This window comes from Telmatherina bonti (assembly GCF_933228915.1).
Source record: "Telmatherina bonti genome assembly, chromosome: 10".
Classification (NCBI taxonomy): domain Eukaryota; kingdom Metazoa; phylum Chordata; class Actinopteri; order Atheriniformes; family Telmatherinidae; genus Telmatherina; species Telmatherina bonti.
The window spans coordinates 15,588,204-15,614,573 of record NC_136628.1 but is presented as its reverse complement, the minus strand read 5'-3'; the positions used below and the strand labels follow the sequence as shown (position 1 = coordinate 15,614,573).

Below are 26,370 nucleotides of genomic sequence, written 5' to 3'. Positions count from 1 at the left end.
TTTCATTTGAGTTTTCCCAGCAGCAGAGAGCAGTAGCATTAAGCTGCTTATCGGAAGGCCTATGAGTCTGCAGGAGAAAAATACAAAGAAATGGAGTCAAAGCTGCAGCAGGAAACATGTCTCGGATATTTACTTTGCTATACATCTAGATCTTTTCTTCTACTCTAAAGGAACAAAGTCTTTTTTCTGTTCGTAGACTCATCATCCTAATACAAAGGGTTAGCCAGTACGATGATTGGAGTCAGTGTTGCTAAGCAGCTGAACACAGCAGAGCAGGCAGCTGCATCCGCCTGGGAGGGTTTGGCTGGTGATATGCTGCAGCTGAAATAAGGTTAAAGAGCCTCTAAGGATGGATGTGCTGTCATTTCAATTTTGCATCCCTTACAGTGAGGCAGGCTTTTCAACGGTTGTGCAGGGTTTTCCATGTTATCTGGGATGACTCATCATTTTACAATGACTTTTAGGTTGTCTAAATTCTCCCCAAAGTACCCCGTGTGCTTCAGGAAATGTATTTTTTCTGCTCAATGAGGTAGTTTCTGTTTTAACTTGATGGGAAGTTTAAACAAACATGTCAAGAAATATGCAGAATTAGTGCAGAAAGTAGAAAAACAGATGAAGTCATTTCACAGAGGGTTTTTTTTTCTTTCATTTCAAACTTTATTTTTCCCTTTTTTGTATTGGTTGTAGAAGGCAGTTATTCAGTCAGTACACACACGACCTCTGTGTGAGTGGCGAAAGGAGGACAGATAGACGGGCTTTTATGACAGACATCTTTTGGCAGGGCTCATCTAGCAACAAAAAACAGGCTTGACCTCTGATCTCAAACTGGATTGGCAAGGACAGCAAGCGGAAAGACAGGTTGTTATCCTGGAAAAACTGTCCCGTATCGCTTGGAAAAACAGAAAAAAACCCACAAAAATGGCAGAAAAGCTTTTTCCTGTGACGAGCTTGTGAGAAAACTGCAGCCTGGAGTGGGAGGTTTGTATTGCTGCAAATTAAGTCTATAAAAGTGAAAAACAAAAATGTTTTTTATGTCCTTTTTTGTCATGTAATGTTAATATTAAAAGACATATGGATGCTCCATTGCCCAACATGTTTCTCCCTATTGATTATTACTGGTGTCCCAGTAATAACCAATAGGCTGTATAACTGTAGCAACCAATAATTCAGTATCAGCTGTAATTCTAGTTACTGTGTAATAACGTCACATTTAAGTAATAATATTGTCCCAATAATGTAATACAGTATATTTTTTGGTGGTTATTGAGCTAGCATGAAAAAAATCCTTTGAAAATGTAATAATGGCAGCCAATTGTCTGAAAATACATAAATAAGATTGCATTTCTTAGAAATACAAGATTATTTTTGCAGATTTTGTACAGTTTGCCTCTCAATAATAGGTATAATTATATTACTAACCAATCATTACATCATTGATCGCTACAGTAACTGTCAGCAGCCACAGCTTCAGCCTGTTTTCATCTTCCTGAATCCAACAAAAGCAGACGTGTGTTGGTGGGAGACAAATGATGACAGCTGCTAATGGCCTTAGCAGGAGTCAGCAATAAAGTGCAACATAAACAGTAAAATGATTCTTACAATGTAAAACTAACTGAGAAAAAAAAAGAACAATTTTTTTTTTTTGAGCACCCAACAACTCAGAATAGTCTAGAATAGCTTTTAAATGGTGTGCACTGTTGTATCAAATAAACTTGAAATATTTCACTGGACTAATAATAACAATAACAGAATTTGATCCACTAATTTTCTATAATCTCGTGTCCCACTGCAGTGATGTGGTGATGCTGGAGTCTATCCAAGCTAGTGAGGCAGGATACAGCCTAGCTGAATAAGCAGACGACCAAACCAGCATGTTTTTTGACTGTGTTATACCTGCATGGGGAGAACGTGTGAACTCCAGACAGAAAGACCTCACTGATGCTCAAACCAGTAACAGATAAGGTTATTAACCCTGCTGACCACCATGCAGCCAGAAATGAGAAAAATCATTAGACAACAACTGAGTAAAAATAATTTAAAAAAAATGTTAAAAACAACTTTTAAGCATTCAGTGACACAGGAATCATTTGGAATATAACAAAAGAAATACGGGTCTGTAACAAATATTACGGATAAACATATTTGGCTTTTAATTTTCTTTTACTGTGAGTGTACAAAACAATAATAATTATAACAATAATAATAATAAATAATAAAATAACTCTGGGGGGAATATAAATGCTCTCTTTCAACACAATAACTATTACAAATGCTCGTAATAAAGATGTGAAAAGAAGACAAATCATCTTTAGATCCAAGGCCATTATTTTCTTCGTCCAGACTAATTTTTTTTTTATTTCTTGTTTCTTACAACAATCTAAACTGGATCATCAGGATGGATTTTATTCTTACTGGAAGAACATTAGAATAGACCAAAAACAATCTTTCTAAAATCAAAAACATAAAATGATACATGATGATTGTTATAATGGAAACAAAAAGGAAAAAAAAGGAAGATCTGTGCAGAAAAGGGGGTGAGTGCATATAAGGCCACTGCTACTTTAGCCCAGTTAGCACAAAAACAGCATCTGTCTTGTCAAACTGAAGTGAATGGAGTAGGCTGCAAGTTACTGTCAGCTGTGTAATGAAACCCCAATGTGAAGCGGGAGCTGTGGATGGAGCTACAGGAACTGACTGATCTCAGATACCTGCTCAGATACAAAGAGAGCAAGCACACCGAGCTTGTAAATATTTCAGTCAGAGCCAGAGTTCACATTGTGGGGAGTGGGTGTATTGTTGCATTCACTTTCTCCTGTTTCAGTGGAGTCTTTTTTAAGAAGTGGAACCCTACTTGTCTGGAAGTATTTAGTATGAGAGGATTGTTAGTATCAAACAAGTTTTGGTTAGTTAAAAAAAAACAACCAAAAAAGAAAGGGATAACAGAAAGAAGCTGCAGTGTTTTTGAGACTAGGGAGCATTTGAAGCTCAACTGATGGGTTTTCTGACAGGAAAATATGGACCACATAGCAGTTTTGTTTGGGTTTGACACAGAACTGATACCCATACTTTGCAAACGAGTCTGAAAATACATTATTTACACATCTAAAGGGCAAATTGGGGAAATCAGCTCCCCCTGGTGGTAGAGCAGAGCAACACACTTTAGACAACAGAATGATAAATCCAGGACAATGTGAATGTGGAGGACAGGAACAGGAAAAAGGAAATAGGGAGGCAGATATTCCATTTTCCACATTCATATTCCACTGGCCTTTAGTTGTAAATCTTCTGTAAATAAAGCTCATCCTTGCAGCCATCACCACAATGAAACAAAGCAATTTATATCCCTTTTTAATTATTTTTAAAAAACTGCCAAGTAATTCAACTGTTCAAGCTGCATCAGAGAGTTAAAAAAATGCCACTATTCACAAAAAAATAAAGAGGGAGACTACAGGTAATAATTTAGATACATGTACATATCAACAGTGTTTATATTACAGTACTGAACAGGGGTATTTTTAATTTCTTTCTGTGGAAATATTGAGTATCTGAGCAATGGGACTTGTAAAAAAAGAAAACCAGAGAATGAAGGTTTAACTGTCTGCTGGCTTTTGAGAAAATTTAAGAAGCAGTTCAACAGTTTAGTTTAGTTTCACATGGAGATCCAGGTCGGGTAGAACCGGATCAAAGTGTCATTTCCTTACAGTCCTTTCATTCTTTAAATCTCTCTTCAATGTAGTCTCTTATCTGCTTCAGTAGCGATACGTCAACCTGAGTGTCCCGTATCCCCCTGCAGTGTTGGTCTGTCTTTTTCTAGCTGTATCCTCTGGAGAGCTCAAGCAGTCTGTGAAAGCACCATTCTGCAGGCCAGGCAGTGACAAACCATGTCCCGAATGTTCCTTTTTTATTTATCTGACCTGAGACCAGCACTGCTCCAACGGCCTCTGCACACACGGGCCCTGAGTTGGTTCGCTTCTGCTCACCAAGTGGTTGCATTCAAAAAGATCATTCTCACAGATTCAGACAGCAATGGAAAGAGGAGAAAAAAAAAGAAGAGGGACTGTGGTCTGGTCGTGTGTTTTCCCTCCTTGTTTATAAGCTTCCTGTTTGTTTACGCGTCCACTGTGCCTGTATGATGGTGGACGGCATATTATAACCCTGCATGGCAGAGAGAACATTTCCCAGGCTTTGGTTTGGATTCGTCCAAGCATGTGTATTTGCATTTGCAAGCATCCATATGTGCATGCTTATTTGTTGTGATATATGTGTGTCTTTCTCATCATGTGCCGCTTTTTCAGCATGTTACAGTTCTCTCTGCTGCTTGGACAGACGTTTTATGTCCAATAACGCTGTAAAAAAAAAAAAAAAAACCAAACAAAAAAACATCCTGGGCAGCATCAATAGAATACAAACCAATTTAAAAAGGTAAACATAATAAGTGACATCTAGTTTCTGAGCAGGCCAACACAAAACAAATCCACCGACAGCAACCGTGGTCACTGATGTTATGACATTAGCAGGCACTGCGAAACACACCATCTCCAGCTTGTCCAGTAAATAAACAACACTGCAGTCACAAACAGGATCTTCAAGCTGACACACGACCTGAAAAAAAAGAGAGAAGCAAGAATTAGGAAGTCAGATTAAAAAAAAGAAAAAACTTACTGCTTGTCAAAGAAAACTGAACACTCAACGCATTTAAAACTATTTCGACATAGACATGACCTGACTCATGCTTTGTTAAAAGACTTTCATCTCTAATCTGCTGTTTTTAACGTGTGAGACTCAGAGTAGATATCCCACTGAAAATGATCACCACTTTGCTTTAATTCCTGAAAATGTGCTCTTAAGGTTTACTCTCGGTGCTCCGTTATCAGCTAAACATGCATCTGTTTTCAGTTGTAAACCCACCAGCCAGCAGACGGGCAACAAATTACAAGAAAAAGCAACAGAAAGCATCTGAGTGAGGTTTTTCTGCCAAAACAGTCTCTTACTGATCCTCCTGGAAAGAAATGTGGTGTAATTACAAAGTCCCTTCACTTTAAGGTTAAAATACCCATCAGCCATCTGTTGCTGAGCAAGACAGTACAAATATCAGTCAGAAGCTGCAAGTTAAAGTCAGCAGATTAGCTGATCATCATTGGTGTGAGCATGTTTTGGCACTTTGCTGGTCTGGAATGTTTAAATGTGTGTTTACACACAGATAAGTCTTTCTGCCAAGGAGGAAAGACATCAGCAAGGACCTCAGACAAGCAAATTGTCGGCGCTCATATAAGTCAGTTCTAAGTTAGAGCTACAGTCCATCATTATGCCGAAACAAAAAACAAACAAAAAAGATCATTCAGCAGTGGAAACGGTTTCCAATTGGTGGTTGTCCAGTAACGCTCACCGGGGCTGATCATGCATCGGTCAGGGAGTGTGTCAAAACTCAAGAAGTCAGTTAGCATGTGATAGGGACATGTTAAAGGTCATGACAGATGAACACAGAGCAAGTATGGATTGTTTAGAAGGGTCGCAGGTGAATCCAAGTGGAGGTTTGCAAAATGACTTCAACAACAGTCTCCTGTGGACATACATGAGCAAATTACAGATGTTTGGTGTTTAAACCAAACACAGCATATCAGCTGACAAACATCATAGTGAAGGTAACGATTTGAGCTTTTGTGCAAACAAGGACCTGGACACCTTGCAGTCAATGATAGGACCGTAAACTTGTTTGAATACCAAAATTTTCATGGAAGAGTCCTACTGTGTGACACCTGAAGTTCAGCTGGAATTGGATCATGCAACAGGAAAATGATCTTAAGCACAGCAAATGAATGACTGCAAAAAAGAAACATATTCCAAAAATCCTGCTAAACTCATTGCTTCAGTCTGATTGGGAGCTGTGCATAAAGCAGAGGCTGCAAATCATAATAAAAAAGAAGCCAAAGAAGTTCTGTAAAAGCAGGTCAGAATTCCTCTACAACTCTATCATTTTAAGTTTTTTTTTTTTTTTTAAAAACTTTTTTGTTCTTATATAAAGAGAATGATAGCGTGATATGTCAGGTGTTACACGTGTCTTATGAGGTTTAATCTCACCTTTAGATCATGTAAGGACTAGAAGATTTTTTAAATTACGTCTTGACAGGTGAAACGTCGGAGATGAAATTTTACATGACTATTAGCTGCTTGGTATTTTCCCAGGAGTCGATAGCTTTGAAAACTGTTATCGTCTGCCAACCATTACTGCCTCATCTACGAGCAACTTCACCACCCGCCTCCTCTTCATACTGCTTCTGACTTTATTACATGTCTGGTGCTGCCTTGTTCTGTGGTGCCCTGCCTCCAGCTTTTCATGTCTACACATAGAAAACGTAGGCAGGTACTGGACGGAGTAATCATGCAATATCTCCCAGGTGACAATGACCAAGAGACAGAGAAAGGGTGATGTCGATTACATGCAAAAGTGGAGTTAAAATATAACCTTTCAAAGACATTTAAAACTGGACAGCAGCTATGAATGGAAAACAGAATGAAAAATATCAAGCTGAGTTTTTACAGATGAAGGTAAAGTGATAAAGTGTGCAGACCAGGATCAAATAACTGTTTGATCCAAGTCCGGAAAAGAAATGGCGGCGATTTGGACGCAGAGTTCTCAGGACTCACCTCTGCTACAGGACACGCCAAAGACTTCAAGGCCAAAGGATAAAGGCAAGAGAAAAGAACAGGAATAGAAATAGAAACTGTGGAAAGAAAGGTGAAGAAGGGATAAAGAATGTGAGAGAGTAAAAAGGAACATTTGAAACGTGTTAGTAACATTCAGGGCTTTCAGAAAGCAAACTTCTGGCTATCATGTATGGAAATAGTGTGAAATGTGTTTTGCATCATTTCTGATTTCCAAGAAACATAAAATTGTATTGATGATGCCACAGAGTTGTAGAGCAAAAAGTCCACATAGATTATTTATAACTAAAGATAAATTGATGGTAAATATGGTGATTTTTATGTCCAAGCTGCTGAGTATGTGCTGCTTTATCATCCAACACCGTTACCTTTTCCTCCAGGTCTTTAATCTGCCTCCTCTGGATTTCTGTCTTGTCTTCAAGATCGCGGATTCTCTGCAATTATTTTGAGAAAACATTTGTATCATTTGAAACTCAGGAGAGCAACAGCGAAGCAACAAACTCTGCTGTTTAATCACCAGGCACGGACATGAACGGACCTGGTGGGCCTGGTGCAGCAGCTCCATCCTCTCCTGGAGGATCTGGCAGTCGTACTCTCGGCTTTTCCTCAGCATCTGCCTCCTCAGCTTCTCCACCGCCGTCCGCAGCTCGTCCCTCTGGAGCTCATCCAGAGGCTCACCGTACTTGATCACCTGGTGGAGGGAGACACCGCTATGAACTGGACCAGACTGACTTGGTAATATGTTCAGTTACAATGTTCTTATACAAGCTCCCAAAAGTCAAACAAGGATTTATGAAATCACAAGATTCCCAAGGGGGTCACTGGACGCCTCTCAGGAATTAAGTCTCCTCTGAGTCGTTTTTACTTTTTGCTCTTTATAATTAATTTCACTCAAAAACCAAAACAGTTGTTGCATTCATTTGCAAATGTCCATAAAAAATATCCATTTAGACTCCAACAGCTTTAATTTTCTAGCCTTTTGCTTGATGCATGATAACAAGGATGCATGCAAATTAGTGATCATTTTAAGTGATTCATTTCTTAGCATTCTTTGAACTTGAGAAAAACCCCAAATTCAGTGTTAATAACTGTGAGGTTGTAAAATAATACAGTTTAGTTGTGATAAGAAGAAAGAAACCTTGTCCTGCTGCAGAGCATTGTATAAGGTTGCTTCCAACTCTTGGATTTGCTGTCGACAAAAGAGAAGGCGGGGATCTGTTACTAGTTTACCTATCATATTAACAAACACCTAAACCAACATTATCACATTTCTAACCATTACATTAAGACATTGTGTTAACTTAAAAGCACAGTAAAAGATCAACTGTGTCGTGTGAAAATTAGTCGTCTCATACCACAATATCCTCATAAAGCAATGAGACACAGGCACACACACTTACCATGTAGGCCTGGTCTAGGGCCTGTTTTCTGTAGTCCAGCTCTTCTTCTAGATATCCTTTCTGCTTGCAGAACATCTCCTGCACACGGCGAGCAGGTTGGTGATGGTGATAAGTGGGAAATCAAAGAAGAATTTACTTAAGATACATGTAAATAAACAAATTCAGGTTCAGAAATATATGAAAAAAACAAATGTTCTTTTATTCTATTCTATTCTACAGTCATTTAGCAGAGGCTTTTATCCAAAGCGACCTACATATGAGTGAGAACAACACAAGCATGAAATCAAACAGTAGAGGACATCGTAGGAAGGTGCTAGTGGACTGTCTAGTTGGACGCATGTCCTTCCATGAAGCGCTACAGGCTTTGGTTAATTTTTTTTGTTTGTTTGTTTGTTTGTTTACTCCCAGCCCACCCCATAATACCACCTATGTTATAATACAAAGAATTAATACCATGAAGTTTGTTGCAAAGAACTGGGCTAAGTCTCCAACTTTCCACTAAATAGAGCTATACTAAGTGTTGAAGTGCTCCTTGAAGAGCTGAGTCTTCAGCTTGCTCTTAAAAGCAGACAGGGACTCTGCAGAGCGGACGGAGTTTGGGAGATCATTCTGCCATCGTGGCACAACAGAGGAAAAGAGTCTGGCTAGTGATTTAGTCCCAGGAAGTGGTGGTAAGACGTGGCGTCTTTCACTGGTGGAACATAGCTGTTGGGAGGGAGTGTAGATCTGGATTAGGGAGTGAAGGTAGACGGGAGCTTTGAGTTATTGTTTTGTAAGCCAGAAGCAAAGCTTTAAATTTGATGCGTGCTGCGACCGGAAGCCAGTGACGAGCGATTAGTAGCGGAGTGACATGAGCTCGTTTTGGGTTGGTTGAAAACCAGACGCGTTGCGGCGTTCTGGATCATCTGCAGAGGTTTAACAGAGCATGCAGGCAGACCTGCCAGTAGGGAACAGCAGTAATCAATGCGTGAGATGACATTTATATGTTTAGTCAATGCTTAGTGATAACATAAAAAGTACGTATAAGTAAACATAATTAAATTTTGGTGAGGTGATGATGAAAGTGGAAAAAGAACTCCGTAAAGATCGCTGTCTATAAAATAGTGTGATGAGACGCTGCCATTGTTTTTATTTTATTATACTGCCTCAGTCTACGTAGGATGGGGGAAACTCTGTACATTACCATGCAACAGTATCTTGTATCAACATTTAGCATTATTTCCACCAAATAAATTATTCATTAAGCAAGAGCCACTAAGACCAAGTTGTGCAGCGATGTAAGAGCCTGATGAGCACTGGGCAGTGGTGACAGATTTGGTGTAATGGTTGCCAGCCTTTCCATGCAAATGCCCAACGGAAGTGGCGTATATTCAAGTGTGTGCCAAATTAGATATATTAATCATTAGCAAATGCCATAAGTTCTTCTTAATAGAAAACAAAGGGAATATCTATTCTAGTAGGTTATTCATTACCAAAACCAATGCACATATGGGCAGTACCTGCGTGAGAAGCTAAGCTAGGTGGAGGAATTAACAGCCTGAACAGGTAACCAGTTCTTCCCAGCGCCAACTGGGAGAGATGAACAACCACTCCGTAAATTGGTTGAGTGGACACTTTTAGAGTCATATTTTTAACCCCTGAAGTTGAACTATTTTTTTAATGTCATTACTGGAAATTAAAAAAACATATCAGGTATTTTTGATTGTTTTGGTAAAATTATTAGATTTGAAAAGTTTCTTTTAGTTAACAACTAAAGACAAAAGACTATATTTAATTGTATCATATTGTGAAAAAATAATTGTATTTAAAAAGCATTTTGCTGCAGAGTATTACGAAGACCCACCATCTCTATCTCCAGGTCCATCATCTTCTGGTGCAGAGCAGCTTCTGTCCCTTCAATCTGCTGAATCCACTAGAGGGCGACATGCAGCAAAACTCAAGTCAGAACGGCACAAAAAATCTCAGCTGTCACATGGCTCAGGATGGGATTTCCTCTCTTACCTTCTCTGCCAGTGACAAAACAGTGCTGGCCTGAATAATTGCCACCTGTTCCTCATTCCTCAGATTCTGTACAAAGGGGAAATATCACAACAATAACGTGTCTGCTTTACCATTCAAATGAATGCGAACAAGGTGAGTTATATGGAAATTACCCCATTGTCTCCAAGGATATCAAGTAGTTTAATGAGATCTGGTATGCACACATCCTGTGAAGGAGCAGAATGAAAGCTGGGTATTTATTAATATTTATTTTTTAATGATTAGTGGGGAAAAAAAACTTAACTAAGGATTAAGAAGATTAAAGGTGCAATTCTTGTCACCTTGACCCCTTCCTTCATGCAGTAGATCTGAAGTGCGCTGACTCCGTCTGAGAACGGATGCATCCTCAAATGGTTAAATGGAGGGGACCTCCGCTCACGCTCCTACAAGAAAAAGGCACATTTTGCTGTTTAACTGAAGTCTGATCATGAGTCCTGCCTGGCGGTGTTCGCAATGGAGTTATAGATTATATCTACTGGTTTCAAGCTATTTCTACAAAGCTTGCCATCCACATCTTACTCTCCTTTTGAAATCATTGTCAATAATATCAGAGCTTATGATTATTTTACCAACTAATAGCTACGCTTTTTTTTTTTTTAAATTTACAATACTTATAAACATCCCATTTCTTACATCTTTCTATAATGTTTAAGTTTGTGCGAGTTATATCGGCTTCTGTTTTTCGGCCATGAAAATGTATATTTTTTTCTGTAAATATGTTCCAGACTGCAGATCCCTTTGGGTTAAACCATCATGTTGCTGTGATGGGTGTTATGAAGGCTGTCTTGATGAAAAACTAGGTGACGGTTGGCGCCCTCACAAGCTGCTGTCAGTGTCTGAACTGCATCCGAGATTGAACACAAAAACCAGTGACAGCCAATAACTAGGTTGACAGAGAGATTGAGGCTGCCTGTCTTCATTACTGAGTCACAAGATTCTCAAGTAATTGCAACAATGGAGAGAACTTTTCACGCAGCCAGCATGTAAAAGGATGTACTACAAGATGTCTAACAAGAAGAAGAAGAGTGAGAATTGGCCTGCACAGTGTGTTCCCGTTTCAGCCCTGATGGTGCTTGTCATCCTTTGTAAGCATGATCCTGTTGTTAGGTAAAGTAGAAAATAAAAGAAAATAACTGTAAATTAAGTTTCTTTTTTTTTTTTTTTTTTTTTATCATTTTTTGTGCATTTTATCTTGAACTTCTAAAGTGTTTACTAAAGTGCGTGATCTGCGAAGGATGAAGTTCCAGCTGGGAAAGAGGTCAAACTAACCTTTAGTTTTTTTTTCTAATCTGTAGTGTGTGATTTGCTGGGGCGAGTCCCACGCAGTCTAGATACAACGTTCTTTCTACCGCCAGAAAAAAAAACAAACGGCATGTAAAAAAACACCCTGGGATGTGTTGCACCCTGTATTTCATTAATGATTAAATACAGGGTTTATTTTTCATGATTTAGGAGAGCTGGATGTGCAGACAGGACTTTTAGAAAGATTAGAAAAGGTTTTGGAACATGATATTTTAACGATTATTAAATCACTTCAACATCTGTGCTCACTGTACCAAAGTGTCAGTATTAAAATGAGTTACACTCTCACTGCTGCCTCCACAAATGTTGGACTTTCTAGGATTTTCTTGTTTATTTGGCACAGAAATTTTAAGGCCAAAGAATGAACTCCAGGAAAGCTTTTTTTTTTTTTTTTAATTATTATTATTCATGCCAGCAAATCAAATGTTTTTACAGGAAACCCATGTCTCACCTCGAGCTCCAGGATCCTGAACTCTAACAGTTCATTTTGGTCTTTGGAGTCTTGCAGCTCCTGCTGCAGTCGACTGCAGTCTGACTCCATCTTTTCCACCTGCACAACATAAAGAATAAAAATTAAAGAGACAATAAAGAGAGTTGCCTTTAAGATTCCTATTCATTTTTCCAATTTCATTGTACATTATATATGTATTATAACAATAAAGGCATTCTATTTTATTGTATTCTACTTTCATTAATAAAAAAAAAAAGCTTCCAACTTTTGTTGGAGTGACAATATGTTTCTGTTTAATAAACACAAAATAGACCATCTCAACATTGACATCATCAAACTAAAGGAATCTGTGTGACTTCCAGAAATCAAATCAAATCAAATCAAACTTTATTTCTTGAGCACTTTTCATGCCTCAGGCAACACAAAGTGCTTTACAGGATAAAATCAAGTCATAAGGATTAAAACAAACAGTGGATGAAAAGGCATTTTAAAAAAATAGACACAAGCTCTTTCCACACACTCACACACACACAAGGACATAGAGCAAAGAACCCACCCACATTCCCCAAAAAACATCATTCCCTGAATACTGTCTCTTTAACTGAATTCTGGTTAATAAAACAATTAAAAATATTAAGTAAGTGATAAAAATTCTGACTTGGTGCTGATTTGAGGAGACAATACCTTGGGATCCATCCACACCAGGAGCCAGTCCCCCGCATGCTCATAGGGGCCGCTGCCACAGCAACCGCACACCTCCCAGGCAGCAACGGGGCCACCCCGCAGCCGTGAAGCTGCAGTGGTGGACCCCGCGCCACCCAAACAGCAGCGGTCATCATGACAACAGCCCCCAGACCAAACAGGCAGGGCCCCCAGCGTGCAGGATCCCCATAAGGAAAACACTGGAGTTAAAACCAGAAGATGAATAACCTTAAGAAACAGTAAGAAATAAGAGCAACAATAAAAGAAAATATACATATATACATAGAAGGACTTCACAATAATGTATTAAAAATAAGAAATCTAATAAAACATTTTAAAAATAAATAAATTAATAAATGAAGTAAATTAAGATAAGTAAATAAAGTAAAATAAAATTCAGTTAAATGCTAAGCTAAAAAGGTGTGTCTTGAGCCTCTTCTTAAAAACATCAACAGTCTCCGCGGCCCTGAGGCTCTCTGGCAGGCTGTTCCACAGTCGAGGACCATAACAATGGAAAGAGGTCTCACCGTATGTGTTAGTTCTGACTTTATTAACCACTAAAAGGCCGGTACCAGAGGACCTCAGGGTCCGCGAAGGCTCATAATTAAAAAGAAGGTCGGATAAATAAGAAGGCCCAAGACCATTAAGGCATTTATAAACAAGTAAAAGAATCTTAAAATTAAAAAGAAAAAACACCAGACAAACACCCAGACAACATACCAACCTTTTCTAACAGCTCCTGATTCCTTCGTAGGAAGAGCTGCTTCTCCTCGACCCACTTGGCGTCCTGAAACATGGCAGATGGCTTTAACAAGAGCTATTTAAAGGACGTGATAATGTCATTTAAAACCTTAAGTGGTTTTGCACAACACATAAAAGAGACAAAGTCCCAAATTATGTTGTTACTCTCCTGAGAAGGCGTTACAATCTAATATATTGATCTGGTTGAATGATTGAATTGAATTCAAACTAATCTCAAGACACAGAAACCAAAAAACTCCCTTTGGGGGAAGTGGTGCCAGTTGTGTATCTCTCTAAATGTGTGGTAAATAACTTGATGCAAACTAGACTTTCCTATCACATCATACAGCTTTTTATTTTTTTTATAGTCAATAAACTTCACGCCCAAGACAAGATGTGTTGCCTAATCTTATTTGAGTTGGCTTTGGAAACACACAACTAGTGAGTTGTACTGAGAAGAAGACAGATTATGTATCTCCTGAAACTTCTCTTCTGACAATTATTCAGGCTTTAGCCTGAATCTGTTACTCATTAAGCTGTAAAACATTGGCCACGTCAAAGAGGATCATCAGATGATTGAAAACCTAATTCAAAAGCTTGGCAAGATGGATTTTCTTTGTAATTGCATCAATTTGGAAAGAATTTAGTTGCACAGACAGCGTGCATGTCTTACCTGCCCCTTCAAGGTAAGCTCCTTCTCCAAGTCCTCTATTTTGGCCTGATACCTGAGAACATCAGCTTGTAGCTGCTCGTGAGCCTAAAACACCAAGAAAACGATGGTTTTAGCTGTTACGTCAGTTTCCCAAAAGAGTTTGGGCTTGTGTCTATCCCTTCCTCTTGCTGAGAACTGTTAGTCTTTTTAAGACAGTGGAACAATAAAAACTTAAAATGATAGTTTATGTACTTGTACAGTATGGCTCATAAGCCAAACAATGACCAGAGCTGTATTAATTATAATTCTCATCACCAAACGATGTCATTGAACTGGGTCATGGTTCCTAAATTAATCCTGAAATTAGTATCGGTGCTGCATTTCTTTTTCTCTCTCCCTTTCTATGCTACATATAACCAGCTTGTAAATGGAAAGAAAACCTTAAAAAAAAAAAAAAAAAAAAAAAAAAAAAGTTCAAATGATTTGACTTGAATGGGGCTTTTCATAGGCAGGTGGAAATATTCCGATCTGCGTTACCAGTCACTCCCCTCAGGGAAGTGGCCTGCGATGCATGACAGTTGATCACAAGGCAGTCAGCACTCAATGGACAGACAGTGATTATAAAGTCTGGATGTACAGAAGTTTGAGGGAAACCAAATGTTTCCCATTTGACCTGAAAGGCTGCATGCTTAACCTATCAGACAAACCAAACGTGCCCCCTGTCTAAACAAGACAAAGTGCATTGTAAACATTGACATGGTCTGAAAATGAGGCGAATAAGTGAAGAATAAGTGACAAAGCCGTTTTTATGCAGGTTAAGTGGTCCGTTAACTGTTCCTGGCTGGATGTAATCACATTATGTGTAACTCAATTTGTACAGTCTCATGGCAGCTATTAAAACACAATCATGACATGCCCTCCGTGTACTTGCTTCAATCATAATTTTAAAAATGCAGAAGTGGATTCAGGTTTAGGTCAAACACTCTGGATGTACCTTGGCTTCCATCTCAGCATCCAGCATGCCTCCTTTCTGCTCTTGCAGCAGGGCGTAGGCTCGCTGTAGCGCCTGGTATTCCCTGGTCAGCTGGCGGAAACGCAGCTCGGATTCCTCGTTGGCGAGACCCTGATGTAACACACGCAGATTAAACACTTTTCAATGGGTGAGCCTTCACCGTCTGCTGTTCTTAAATAGATTTGATGGACAACCATGTCACAAGACTGACTGAAAGAAAGCAGCTTGAATTGAAAGAGATCAGTCAAAGACTTCCAAACTGTCTTTTCGGATCACTGGATGTCGGCTCTCACCTCTTCCAGGTCCTCGTCGGGGGTGGCAGGGGTCCTGTCCATACGGAACGAAGCCACCGAGGATGTCTCAGAGTCCATGGACTCTTCGTCATACCCAAAGAAGGTGTCGACCACAATGTGTCTCTGTTCAGAAACAAGAGAACCGATTTAAAAATCCATTTTTAACAAACCAGTGCTGAAAAATTTATCTGTATGCATTTTCTTGAGGCTGCACGACATACTGATCATTTATCATTATCCTTGAATCAACGTATGTGGTTTCAATTCAATTCAATTCAACTTTATTTGTATTGCGCCACTTCACAACAATGTTGTCACAGGGCACTTTACATACACGAATCAACATACACATCATTTCGAGCCAATTCATACATATCCTATAATAGAAACCAACTGATTGCATCGAGTCATGACTTTGATCCAATCCCCCATCCTGAGCATGCACGCGGCGACAGTGGGAAGGGAAAAACTCCCCTTTAACATGAAGAAAACCTCCGGCAGAACCAGTCCAGCAAAGTCGTGCTGGACGTGAAATATGACAAACACAGGTGTTTTAATGAGGGCTGTATTCCAGTTTAAGGAAGTCCTGGTTTTCTGAATGTTTTACAACTAAACAGCACCGGTGCAGGAGTGGAATGCGGTCCTTCTTCACGACGCCTGAGATTAGCAAAATCTATTAAAGTACTTGTTTATATACTGCAAGTCAAATTGTCAATGCAGCATTCAGGAGTAAAGCTTCCTCCATGCAGCCGTACCTTGTTTGCAAAATGTCAGAGATTTTCTTTTTATCCGTTATAATGTTGCATTCAATGACACATTTCAGCAATGCCATTCTTTGATTTACAAGTAAACTTTCCAGAAGTTTTGCCTTTACTTACTGACTTGCTCAACAAGCTGCAACACCATAAGAAGACAATTTAATACTGAAATAAGTTTAAAACACAGTTTTCCCACAAAGAGACTGAATCATACCTTTATTGGCCTCGAACTTCTTTTATGTCTTTTCTTTCTGAGCAGTTTTTCCCGGTCCTGTAAAGGGAAACAAATGAAAGAGCAACAGATTATGCAACACCGTAATGACATCCCTCACCAGACCAGCATCATATATGTTGACGTGGTTGAACTTGGGATAAACACAATAATGCACACACCGACATCAGGTCTCTGAGGATAAGGATTAATTACTGTAATGTTCCTTATCATTATTTTTATTATTTTTGTAATTATAGTTGCATTAGTCACAATATCTGTAAAATAAACTCTATAGGATGAGAGCTTGTGGGAGCTTAAACAGAAAGTTTATTTTTGGTTTCCTTCTGACTAAAACACATTTATTCCAGTTATTGTTTTAATCTTTAGGGTCACTGCAGGTCATATTTAGGCTGTTTATCTAAACTGACAGCTTGTCAGTCACTAGGGTCACATAAACTAAGAAATGGAGTGTGGTGGAACCGCCTGGGGTCCAACCGATGTTAGGGCTGCATCGTATGTGGCTGCTATAGGATAACCGCCAGGAGACAGTTTTTCCAGTTAAACAAAGACCGCTTCTTCAGTCGTTTTCTCAAGTCATCCGTCTGGAAAGTTGACATCACTTTCATTAGAGGAGAGTTCTGTCTGGCTCTACCGCATTGTACGGTCACATGTGAAGGGTTTGGATTACCTTCCTTATGTAACGCCACAGCAAGATTTATTGAGTTTGTGTTTGGGTTTTTCGCTCATGAAGTGATCCAGTTTTTGTGTTGCTTATTCTACAACGTAAAGGCATGATGTGTTTTTAATTAAAATAGTTTCACAGACACACAAATTAAGGGTTTACGTTGCTGCACCTCTTCTTCACTGTGTAAATGTAATATGACCTAATGAAAGCCCAGCAGGGTTTTTTTTTTTTTTTTTTTTAAATTTTCTGTGCTCCTTTTTCTTCACTCTTCACCTTAATGTGGTTATTCTACAACCCACAACTAATGTTCCACTAGTTGGTGGAAGTCAACCAGTAGAAATAGTAAGCAAGCTTTCAGATTTTAACTTTACTTGGGTGATGCAATTTTCCTTCTGTACAGATCCATGCCTTTTAAAACTGTTCTTAAAGTACGCATATTTATTACAATGTGATCCAAAGTGTTCCAAAGCACCATAATTTCACAATGTCTCAACCCAAGTATGAAGAAAACTCTATCAATTCCTGTAAATGAGCCATTTATGATCTCCTATCGACCCCACGCACAATTTCCTCATCCAAAGTCGAAAATGACCAAGTTCACGTTTTCAGATACGTGATTTGTTTCTCGTTTTTACAATAAACTTATTACGTTATAACGTAATAAGGCCCAAACTTTTTTTTATGAGGATGACAGCTCTACGCTTCCGTACAGACTAACTATTTCCAAGCTAACTAACGTTATTACACAAGCTCCCAGACTTCCCAAGTATAACATGGCCTAATTTCACCTATTTACCAGGTGGCTGTGCTACGTATTTGTATAATATTAGTGAAGCATTCTGTAGTTCTTCCAAAATTTTAAATACAAAAACAACAGGAAAAAGAATAAGATCTGGATTAATATCTGGACGAAGATGTTTAACAAGGTTACAAATAAAACGTGAAGAGAATTTATTTTCCCAAACATTTCTATAAAAACAAACTTCTTTAAGTCGTAGCAGCTGTTCTTTAAATACAAAACAGGTGTAAGGAAAAGCCAGACTGGCTGTGTCTGAGGAACAGAAACAAACAAAGACCATGTAAAACAGGAGAGGTCTCGGATTAAGTTGTGTCTGCTGAGCTAATATTTATAGCTACATCTGCATTCTGACATTTCTGATAATCATGACTGCCAATGTTGAATGTTACTGGGAGTAAAACAATGTATAACGTTTACATGGACAAACGTACTCTTGTCAGTTCATCGATTATGCTTTGCTGCTCCAGGACTTGAAGTTTGAGGAAGGCTATTTCCTGGTCATCATGAGCCTGGTCCAGGTCATTCAGGGACTTCAGCTTCTTCAGCGGAGGATGAGAGCCTATCCTCTCCTTCTGCAAACACAAAATGTAAAGAGAGAGTTGTCCTCAGAGATCCCGGCATCATACTGCAAATCACCCTGTGTGATGCTGCTATGACTTTGTGCTGACCATTTCAAGGTTCTCCTTTGTCAGAGTCTTCAGTTTCTCCTCCAGCTTCTGGATGGTCTGAGTCAAATCATCATTCCTCTTAGTCAGCAGCTTGTTTTTGTCCAGGAGGGGTTTGCACTGCTTTTCTGACTCTCGAACTCGCTTCAGCTGGTGGGGAGAAATGTACTTATCAGGTAGTGCTTGAAAATAGCAATTGGTTTTTTATTTACTGATCTGGTCATACCAGCTCATTTCGCTCATCAACCAAAAGAGAATTGCGGTCCTCCAGCTTGCGTATTGTTGAATTAAGTTCAGCAATGCGCCTCTGATTTCTCCTCAGGTCCTGAAAAAAGGACAAAAAAAAAAAAGTTTAAAAAGATTTATTTAGGTATTCTGTTAGTTAAAACTGAACTACCACCTCAGATTAAAATTAGGGTTCAAATATGAAGAATTAGGTAATTGAATGACTCTTGCATCAGCAATAATATGGAAACCTGATACTACTGACAGTATAGCGACTTGATCTGTGAGTCACAACAACAAATAATGTGCTTACACCTCCTAGATTTAGAATATAACTCACTTTAGTTCTCAAAGTGAGGAGTGTGTAAATGTGAGGACTCACTGTTAACGTGTGTGTAAATGGCATTTTCTTTTGGCAAGGTTGTACTTTGAGCTAATCATAGGATTTTGACATGATCTATTGATGACTGTGGGGAGTTTTGAGGAGCTTCAGCGAAATAAAAGCAAATTAGAGTACAAAGATCCAGTGTTTACCCCTACATGATAGTGACATTTGAAATGGCTAAACTTTTCCTGCTATTCCCTTGTACTCACAGGGCTTCCACAGTGCTCTGCGCCATCTCCAGCTCTGCCTGGAATCTCTCGTTTCGGGCTTCCCAGGCCGCACTCGGCCTCCTTGACAAGGAACAGCTGTTCATCCAAGGCATCTTTCTGGAGCTGCAGCTTCTGTAAGAAGCCCGCTGTTGACTCCAGTTCCTTCTCCAGAGCAAAAATGGTGCGGTCTTTAGATTTGATTTCATCCACCTTTCATGAAGAAAGAAGAGGATGTTGTCATGATGGAGAAATTATTCCCAGGACTTCACTTTCATCGGCTGAAAGATAATATTTGGTTCCTTTTTTTTTTTTTTTTTTTTTTTTGTCTTGTCCAGCATTTAAGCAAGCAGACTGATGTTCTGGATGCTGTGTTCTGCTGAGCAAATTTATTTTGCCAAGGGGAACTTTTGTAGATGTAATGATCCCCTTGTATTTCTTGATTCTTATTTTATTTTTCAATTTGTTTTGGATAATAGCTTGTATTACAGAGTTTATGCTGCTGGACCCGACCGGAAAGGACAGGAAAGGGGCAGAAAGAGAACAGAAAAGAGAACATAAAAAAACAAAAAAAAAACAAAAGAAAGAGATCAATGCATACATGTATATGCACATACATACCCACCTACATATATATGTATATACACTCGCACATACATTATATATATACATATATACATACATACATATACACATACATACACACACATGTACACATACATGCATACATAAAGATAGATATACATACATACATATACACATACATACACACACACATATATATATATACATATATATATATATATATATATATATATATATATATACACACACATATACATACTCACATACATACACATACATATACACATACACATACACACACATACACATACACTCACACATATGCATACATATATACATATCCATACACATACATACATTCACATACACATACACATAAGTACACACACATACCCACCCACACACATAAATATATACACCCACACAAGCCAACTCTAGATTCGTGGAGAACAAAACCGTTGACAATCATGAGGACCAGAAACTAGCAAGTTAAGTCAAAAAGACAGAAAGAGAGGTACCTGCTGTTAGTGAATAAACTTGCTGGATGACTCAGTGACTGTGACACATGCAGAACATTCATGCAGAACATTCAGAGTGGAACGTGTTTAGAGAAGAGTGATCATGCCAATGTGAATATTTGGTTCCTGATGTCATAAGTGATATGTAATAAGATGTCATAAGATGTTATGTAAGTGTGGACGTTATCATATAACATTATCATATAGGAATGCTCAGAACTCTTAACCCTGAAGAAAGTAATCAGCTAAAATGTAAAATGGACTAAAAGATTAATGGGATGAATAAAAAATTATGTTGGGAGTATCCACCATGTTGGGCTCAGTGCACCAATTCTCTGCTTATTAATGGTGATTTTTTAAGCACCCTGGGGCCACAGATGTAATGTGGTGTTTAAAAACTAAAAAAATACTAAAAATCCTTTAGTTAAGGGGTGTCAAACTTCAGTCCTCGAGGACCGCTATCCAGCAGGTTTATGTTATTTCCCTCTACACACCTGATTGAAATCAGATGGATCCAGCAGTTTCTTGTCAACCTATTTATTCATTTCAGTCAGGTGAGTTGGAGCATTGAGATGACAAAAACCTGCAGGATACCGGACCTTGAGGACTGGAGTTTAATATATGTGCTTTAGACCACTGTTTCTCAAATGGGGGTACGTGTAACCCTGGGGGTACGTCAAGGCATTCCAGGGGGTACTTGGAATTATTTGGAAACATCTTTTTTGTTTTCTTTAAAACATCCTGAAATAAAATAATATAAATCTAATATTATATAAATACTTAATATATTTCAATAAATGTAAGTTTACATTCATAAACTGAGTTTACATTTATATTTACACCATTTCATTCCTCCTAAAATCCCAAATTCCAACTTGAATTGAACCCCACCTGTTATGAGCCAAATCATATCCCTCAGTCACTGTCGCCTTGACAACGCAAACAAAAGTTTAATAAATCAAACACAAATGACAAAGTGCTGTATCGATGTGTTTTCTTAACTAAAAAACTTTGAAGTGGTTAGGGTTTACTTGGCTGAAAAAATATTTTACAAGGGGTACTGCGTTGCAAAAAGGTTGAGAGCCGCTGCTTTAGACCATTGTCTCAAACTGTTAGATTGATTCACTCTATTTTTTTATTTCCAAAATGTCAGATACACTCGTAATCTCCTTACTATAAGTGAATAAACTCCCATCTCTCTCATTTGAAATAGTATCCATGTTGCTGGTAGACGATAACTAAAAACATCTATTCTGGATGATCCCAACTTTGAAAAATGCATTTCAACAGAACTGGGTGTCATTTCTTGAAACAAATGATTGACTGGACAATGATCTGTAATACACACAAGGGAAAGAAGGAAAATAAAACTGAAGATGGAGGGCCATATTCATTAACAGAGGCCGCGGCACACTAAAATGCATTGTCAGGAAATTGTTAATCTACAGCATAGACTGTATATAAAGAGATGGACGGAGTCTCTGTGACGTCACCCATAGGTTTCTGAAGAGTTGAATTGAAGCTCGGTGGGCGGTTCCTACCATCGCCATCTTGGCAGAGGCATGCACGTAGTCTTGCCCGGAAAATACAAATATCGGCAAAGAGGTGGAGCTGAGAGGGGCGCTGTGAGCGTCATGATGGATGATTGACATCAAGTGAACTCCGAGCTCCCTGTAGCTAAGAGCTAACCGAGCTAACCTGGAGATAAAAGGAGCTAACCAGCTAACGGAGGTGAGCGGGCTAAAGCTAAGTCACATTGTTAACTGGCTAAAAAACGCAGTTGTTCCACGTTCTTCTGACTTGAGATTGGTACCTGTCAATCAAAAGGACACGCCCCTAAATATGCCAAACTTCGAGAATAAATTACTTTTAAATGGGTGAGTTAGAAAAAAATTCACTCCCCCCACAGTTGTCATGAAGGTAAACCTGACCTCTTAAACCAAAAATGACGGTTGTAACAGCTGTAAACATGTTTATTTCTGCAGTGAAGTTGGTCTTTTTAACATAGGAGTCTATGGGGATTTCCTCTGTTTTGGAGCCAGCCCCTAGCGGATGAAGGGGGAACTGCAGTTTTTTGCAACTCCGCATAGGCTTCACTTTTTACCGCCGGAGGTTGCCGGTTGATCTACAGCTAATCAAGGAGCTGAACCAACACAGTCAACGCATCAATCATTGCAGTTCATGGAGAGTTCAAAAAAGCTGGAAAAGATGCAAGAGCTGCTGATGCTTAATCTTCCCTTTCTGCCTTCAAAACGGAACTTAAAAAGGTGCAAAGGCCACAAGAAAGAGAAACCAGATCATGGGGAGATTGTCATCTTTTCTAATTAGTCATTGCTCATTTATGAAAAAAATCCGCCTCCAACCCAAACACAATTCATTTACGATCATTTTGAGCATAAAGCATAGTGGAATAAACGTTTATATGGCTGGTGTCTGTGCATACCAGTCTGCGGATGTCTCTCTCACAGTCCCACTTGATCTTGGAGATTTGCTCTTGATGCTGCTGGTGTTCAACCCGCAGATCTCCGGCCTTCATTTTGTCTGCCTGGATCATGTTACTGAGAGCCTCATCCGTCTGCTTCTTAGTGGCCTTTAGCTCCGCTATTTCCTGCAGGAGCTTTACTCTCTCCTGGTCGAAGAAGCGGCGTGCCTCCTCCTTGGCTTCCAGAGTCAGCGCCGTGCGCACCTGATGAAGCAATGATGGGGAAAAAAGTAGGGATGTTCATTTCTGTCTTAGAAGTCTCAGAATGAACTACAGTCACTCAACACAGTCGGGAAGTACCCACCATGACAATGTAAGTACACAATTTAACAAAGTTACCAACTAGTTTCTTTACAATTTGCCAAACAGAACGCAGATTTTTCGCTGCTGTATTCAGTTTAAGCTTACCTTTTCTCCGCTACCATCTCGCATGGCGTTCAGCGCAGCTTTGAGCCTCTGATTTTCCTGGTCCTTGATCTTAGCATGGCGGGCCAGCTCCTGCTCATGCTGCCGCGTCAGGTTTTCCCTGAGAGCTTGCAGCTCTTTTTGCTTTTCCTCGTGCCACTTGGCCCGCTGCTCTGTTAGCATGGCAGTATGGCGATGCTGCTCCTGTTCACGTACCCTCTTCACCTCCTGAACCTTGTCACGCTCCAGCTTGTTCACCTTTTAGAGCATTGACAACAGGAAAAGGAGAAAATTATTAGCTCATTTTACTGTAAACATTATTTTTACTGTCATTATTTCAAGAGACTACTGTCACTATTAGCTGTTTAAAAAACTCCACTTTTTTATTTTACAAGATATTACTTCATGGCTGTTGGGAGGTACCTTGCATTTTTCTTGGTGTAGCTCAATCTGAATGTCAGTCAGCTTGGACCTGAGATCTTCATTTGCTGCCTGCAATGCAGAAATTAGCGCTTCGGGCTTCTCGCCCTTCGTACGCCCTTTTTTAGCCATTGAGTCAAACACTAGATGAGTTCCTCTGATGCTTTCATTTAAACTTCACAGAAACTTCCCAAGTCGCTCCCACGATTTCCAGTTCCTCCTTCTCTTCATTCTCCTATGAGACACAAGGGCTGGGGGAGTCGGGGAGACATGACATACATGGTTAAACACAGGCAGCAAAGTTTTGTGAATTGATATGTCCGTGTTTCTCAGGAGGGTAAGTTGACAATAACAATTTCAGAAAAGAAGAATTAGCTGCTGAAAATAAAAAAAATTGCAACAGGGTGGGTAGTAACGACGTATATTCACTCTGTTACATCAATATGAGTAATATTTTTAAAAAAAATAATAATAAAAAACTTAAACTGGGATTTATAGACGCTATGCGCCGGAGTAAGATCCATAGGTCCATAGAGGTTTGAGGCACTCTTCTTCCAGACCTGACACGCACCACTTCCATACAGAAGTCTTGCTTTTGGTCAGTTTGTGAATGTTTCTGGATTTCAGGATCTGAATTAGTGCAGTAACCAGAAGTCAAACTGCAACACGATGCTGTAATGCAACATGCCACATGCCAGGCCTGCCATACATAGGCTGCATGGGTATGAATCTTGCTAAGAGAAGTTACAGTGCACCATACTTTTTACTTTTACTTGGGTAAATTTGTCAGAAGAAGAAGATACTCTGAACTTACGCCACAATTTTGCGAAACATTCAACTCATTCTACTTTTTTTTTCTCAGCATTTATTCAATTAGATAATGTGCTTAATTTTTAGCAGAGACATGCAGCCAGTTCCAGCAATCAGATATAGTAACAACAAACATCACATGACCACTCACTCACACAAATCATGGAGGTATAACTTTTGAAAATCTTCACACCTTGCCAACAGGAATGAAAGGTTAGTGAGAGATGGTAAAGGCCTCCATTTTCAACGTTAAAGCTATGGAAGATGTTGCACTTGGACAGAAAAGCTATGTCTAAGCTGAGGAAATGCATTGCAGTAGGTTTCATTTAAATTTCGTCTTAGCTATGCTTTTATTGATCCTTGATTTGCCAGTTTGACAAAGGAGTCTTTCATATTGACCCTTTGAGGTCTACAGGACATTTATGAATAGTCAAGATGGTTTTGATAAGTTGTGTCTTTGCTAATATTATAGAAAAGAAAAAAAACCAATCTGAAATTACAGTCAGCTACTTAATATTTGAGAAGTCTTTTCACCAGACACTTTTAAACTTTTATTTAAGTTAGCTCTTGGAAGACTTTTACTTCTACTTGAGTAATGTTACTTTCAAGAAATGCTACCAAAAAGTATAACTTTAGATTACCTATGCCGTGTGGTTAGCAGGGTATCTTCCAGTTTCTTATTTTTCACCACCTTTGTTTTGCTAGCACGATGCTAACTAAACCTCACAAAAAGTAAAGATGTTTGTGCTTGCATAGTACAAGATAGCCTTGTATTACACATTATTAGAGAGCCTGATAAGTTGCTTTTACAATGAGGTATAACCTTCAAGGTTTTTATTTTTCTGTGTAATGACTCACATTGGTACAAGTGGGTCATACCACAGGAAATGTATTCGATTCCACTGCAATATTTTCCTGTTGGTCTCCCACAAAAATAAGGGCCAAAATAAAACAACACACTATTGGGCATTTCCATAGGGAAGTCATTTGACAGCGTCAGAAACATGAGAAGAGTCAAAACAGCTTGGCACCTCCTCCTCATGCTAGTCACCATACATTGCTAAGTGGCAATATCCCATTCCTCAACCAGGAGATGTTGAATTTATTATAAAACACTCTCAATTGATAATTTTACAAGGCAGACATAATTAGCCAAAGTTCCTTCCTTGTTGTGCTAATTTTATTCAGTATACAAATGTCAAACATGATCCCGAACAACAGAGCAAAAGCTGAACTGTGGCTGTGTCTCAATGAGCGCACTAACACTACTTTGCGCACTATGTTTCAGTGCGTAGTGCGTTTACACTGACTTTTGTGCCAAAAACTCGGTGCACTGAAAGTACCCGGATGCTGCCCTAAACCCGCCCATAAATGCAGTGTGGAACGATGGACACGTCGCGCACTAAATCAACGCCATTTTGCTGACGTAGCGGAAGAGGATCAGTTTAACAGGTAAATAATGGCGGAGTTTAACGCCGGTCCAGGCGGGGATTCATTTGTATAAATGTAAGTATTAAATTATTCTGTTATGATTGTGATGTATACTGCAGCCTGCTAATCTATCCCTGATGACAGTTATGGATCTGACCATTTGTCAGACTCGGTAGTTAGCACCGTAGGTTAGCACACTGTCAGCAGTTTTTATCCGCTGTAGTGGACGTATACAGGTTATATGTGTTATAAATTATGAATGTTATAGGTTCTGTATGTTCGTTGATCCTTGTTGAACGTCCAGATGAAGCATTGTAGTGTTTATACCGTAAACTATTAATACCGATATAGCGCCAGTTTTTAGAGAGCGGTCCGTTACTATGGTAACCACTGATGCCATAAATCTGCATCGTATCGTCAGATCTGAACTGCTGAGACTGAACGAGAAAATATAGATATAAAATAAACATAGTAGTGAATTTAGTTGGTATGATTATTAGAGTGCAAAGTGTGAGGTGTGTAACTT

The 26,370-nt window shown here is 39.1% G+C and overlaps 1 protein-coding gene across 2 annotated transcripts; it reads right to left on the bottom strand.

Annotated features, from left to right (window-relative positions):
* Nucleotides 1-6,671: 6,671 nt before the first annotated feature.
* jakmip2 (janus kinase and microtubule interacting protein 2) lies at nt 6,672-23,735 on the bottom strand (the record flags this gene model as incomplete). Of its 2 annotated transcripts, XM_079247751.1 has the most annotated exons (22): nt 6,672-6,722; nt 7,032-7,097; nt 7,202-7,354; nt 7,802-7,852; nt 8,064-8,141; nt 9,907-9,975; nt 10,065-10,130; nt 10,217-10,270; nt 10,385-10,486; nt 11,857-11,955; nt 13,283-13,345; nt 13,973-14,056; nt 14,946-15,074; nt 15,257-15,379; nt 16,229-16,285; nt 18,144-18,284; nt 18,381-18,527; nt 18,604-18,702; nt 19,197-19,406; nt 22,740-22,982; nt 23,187-23,441; nt 23,607-23,735. In XM_079247751.1, 22 exons carry the CDS (start codon nt 23,733-23,735, stop codon nt 6,672-6,674), a joined length of 2,469 nt encoding a protein of 822 aa, XP_079103877.1. The 2 variants fall into 2 exon arrangements, with proteins under 2 accessions (XP_079103877.1, XP_079103878.1); XM_079247752.1 differs by lacking the exon at nt 13,283-13,345.
* Between the last annotated feature and the right edge of the window lie 2,635 nt (nt 23,736-26,370).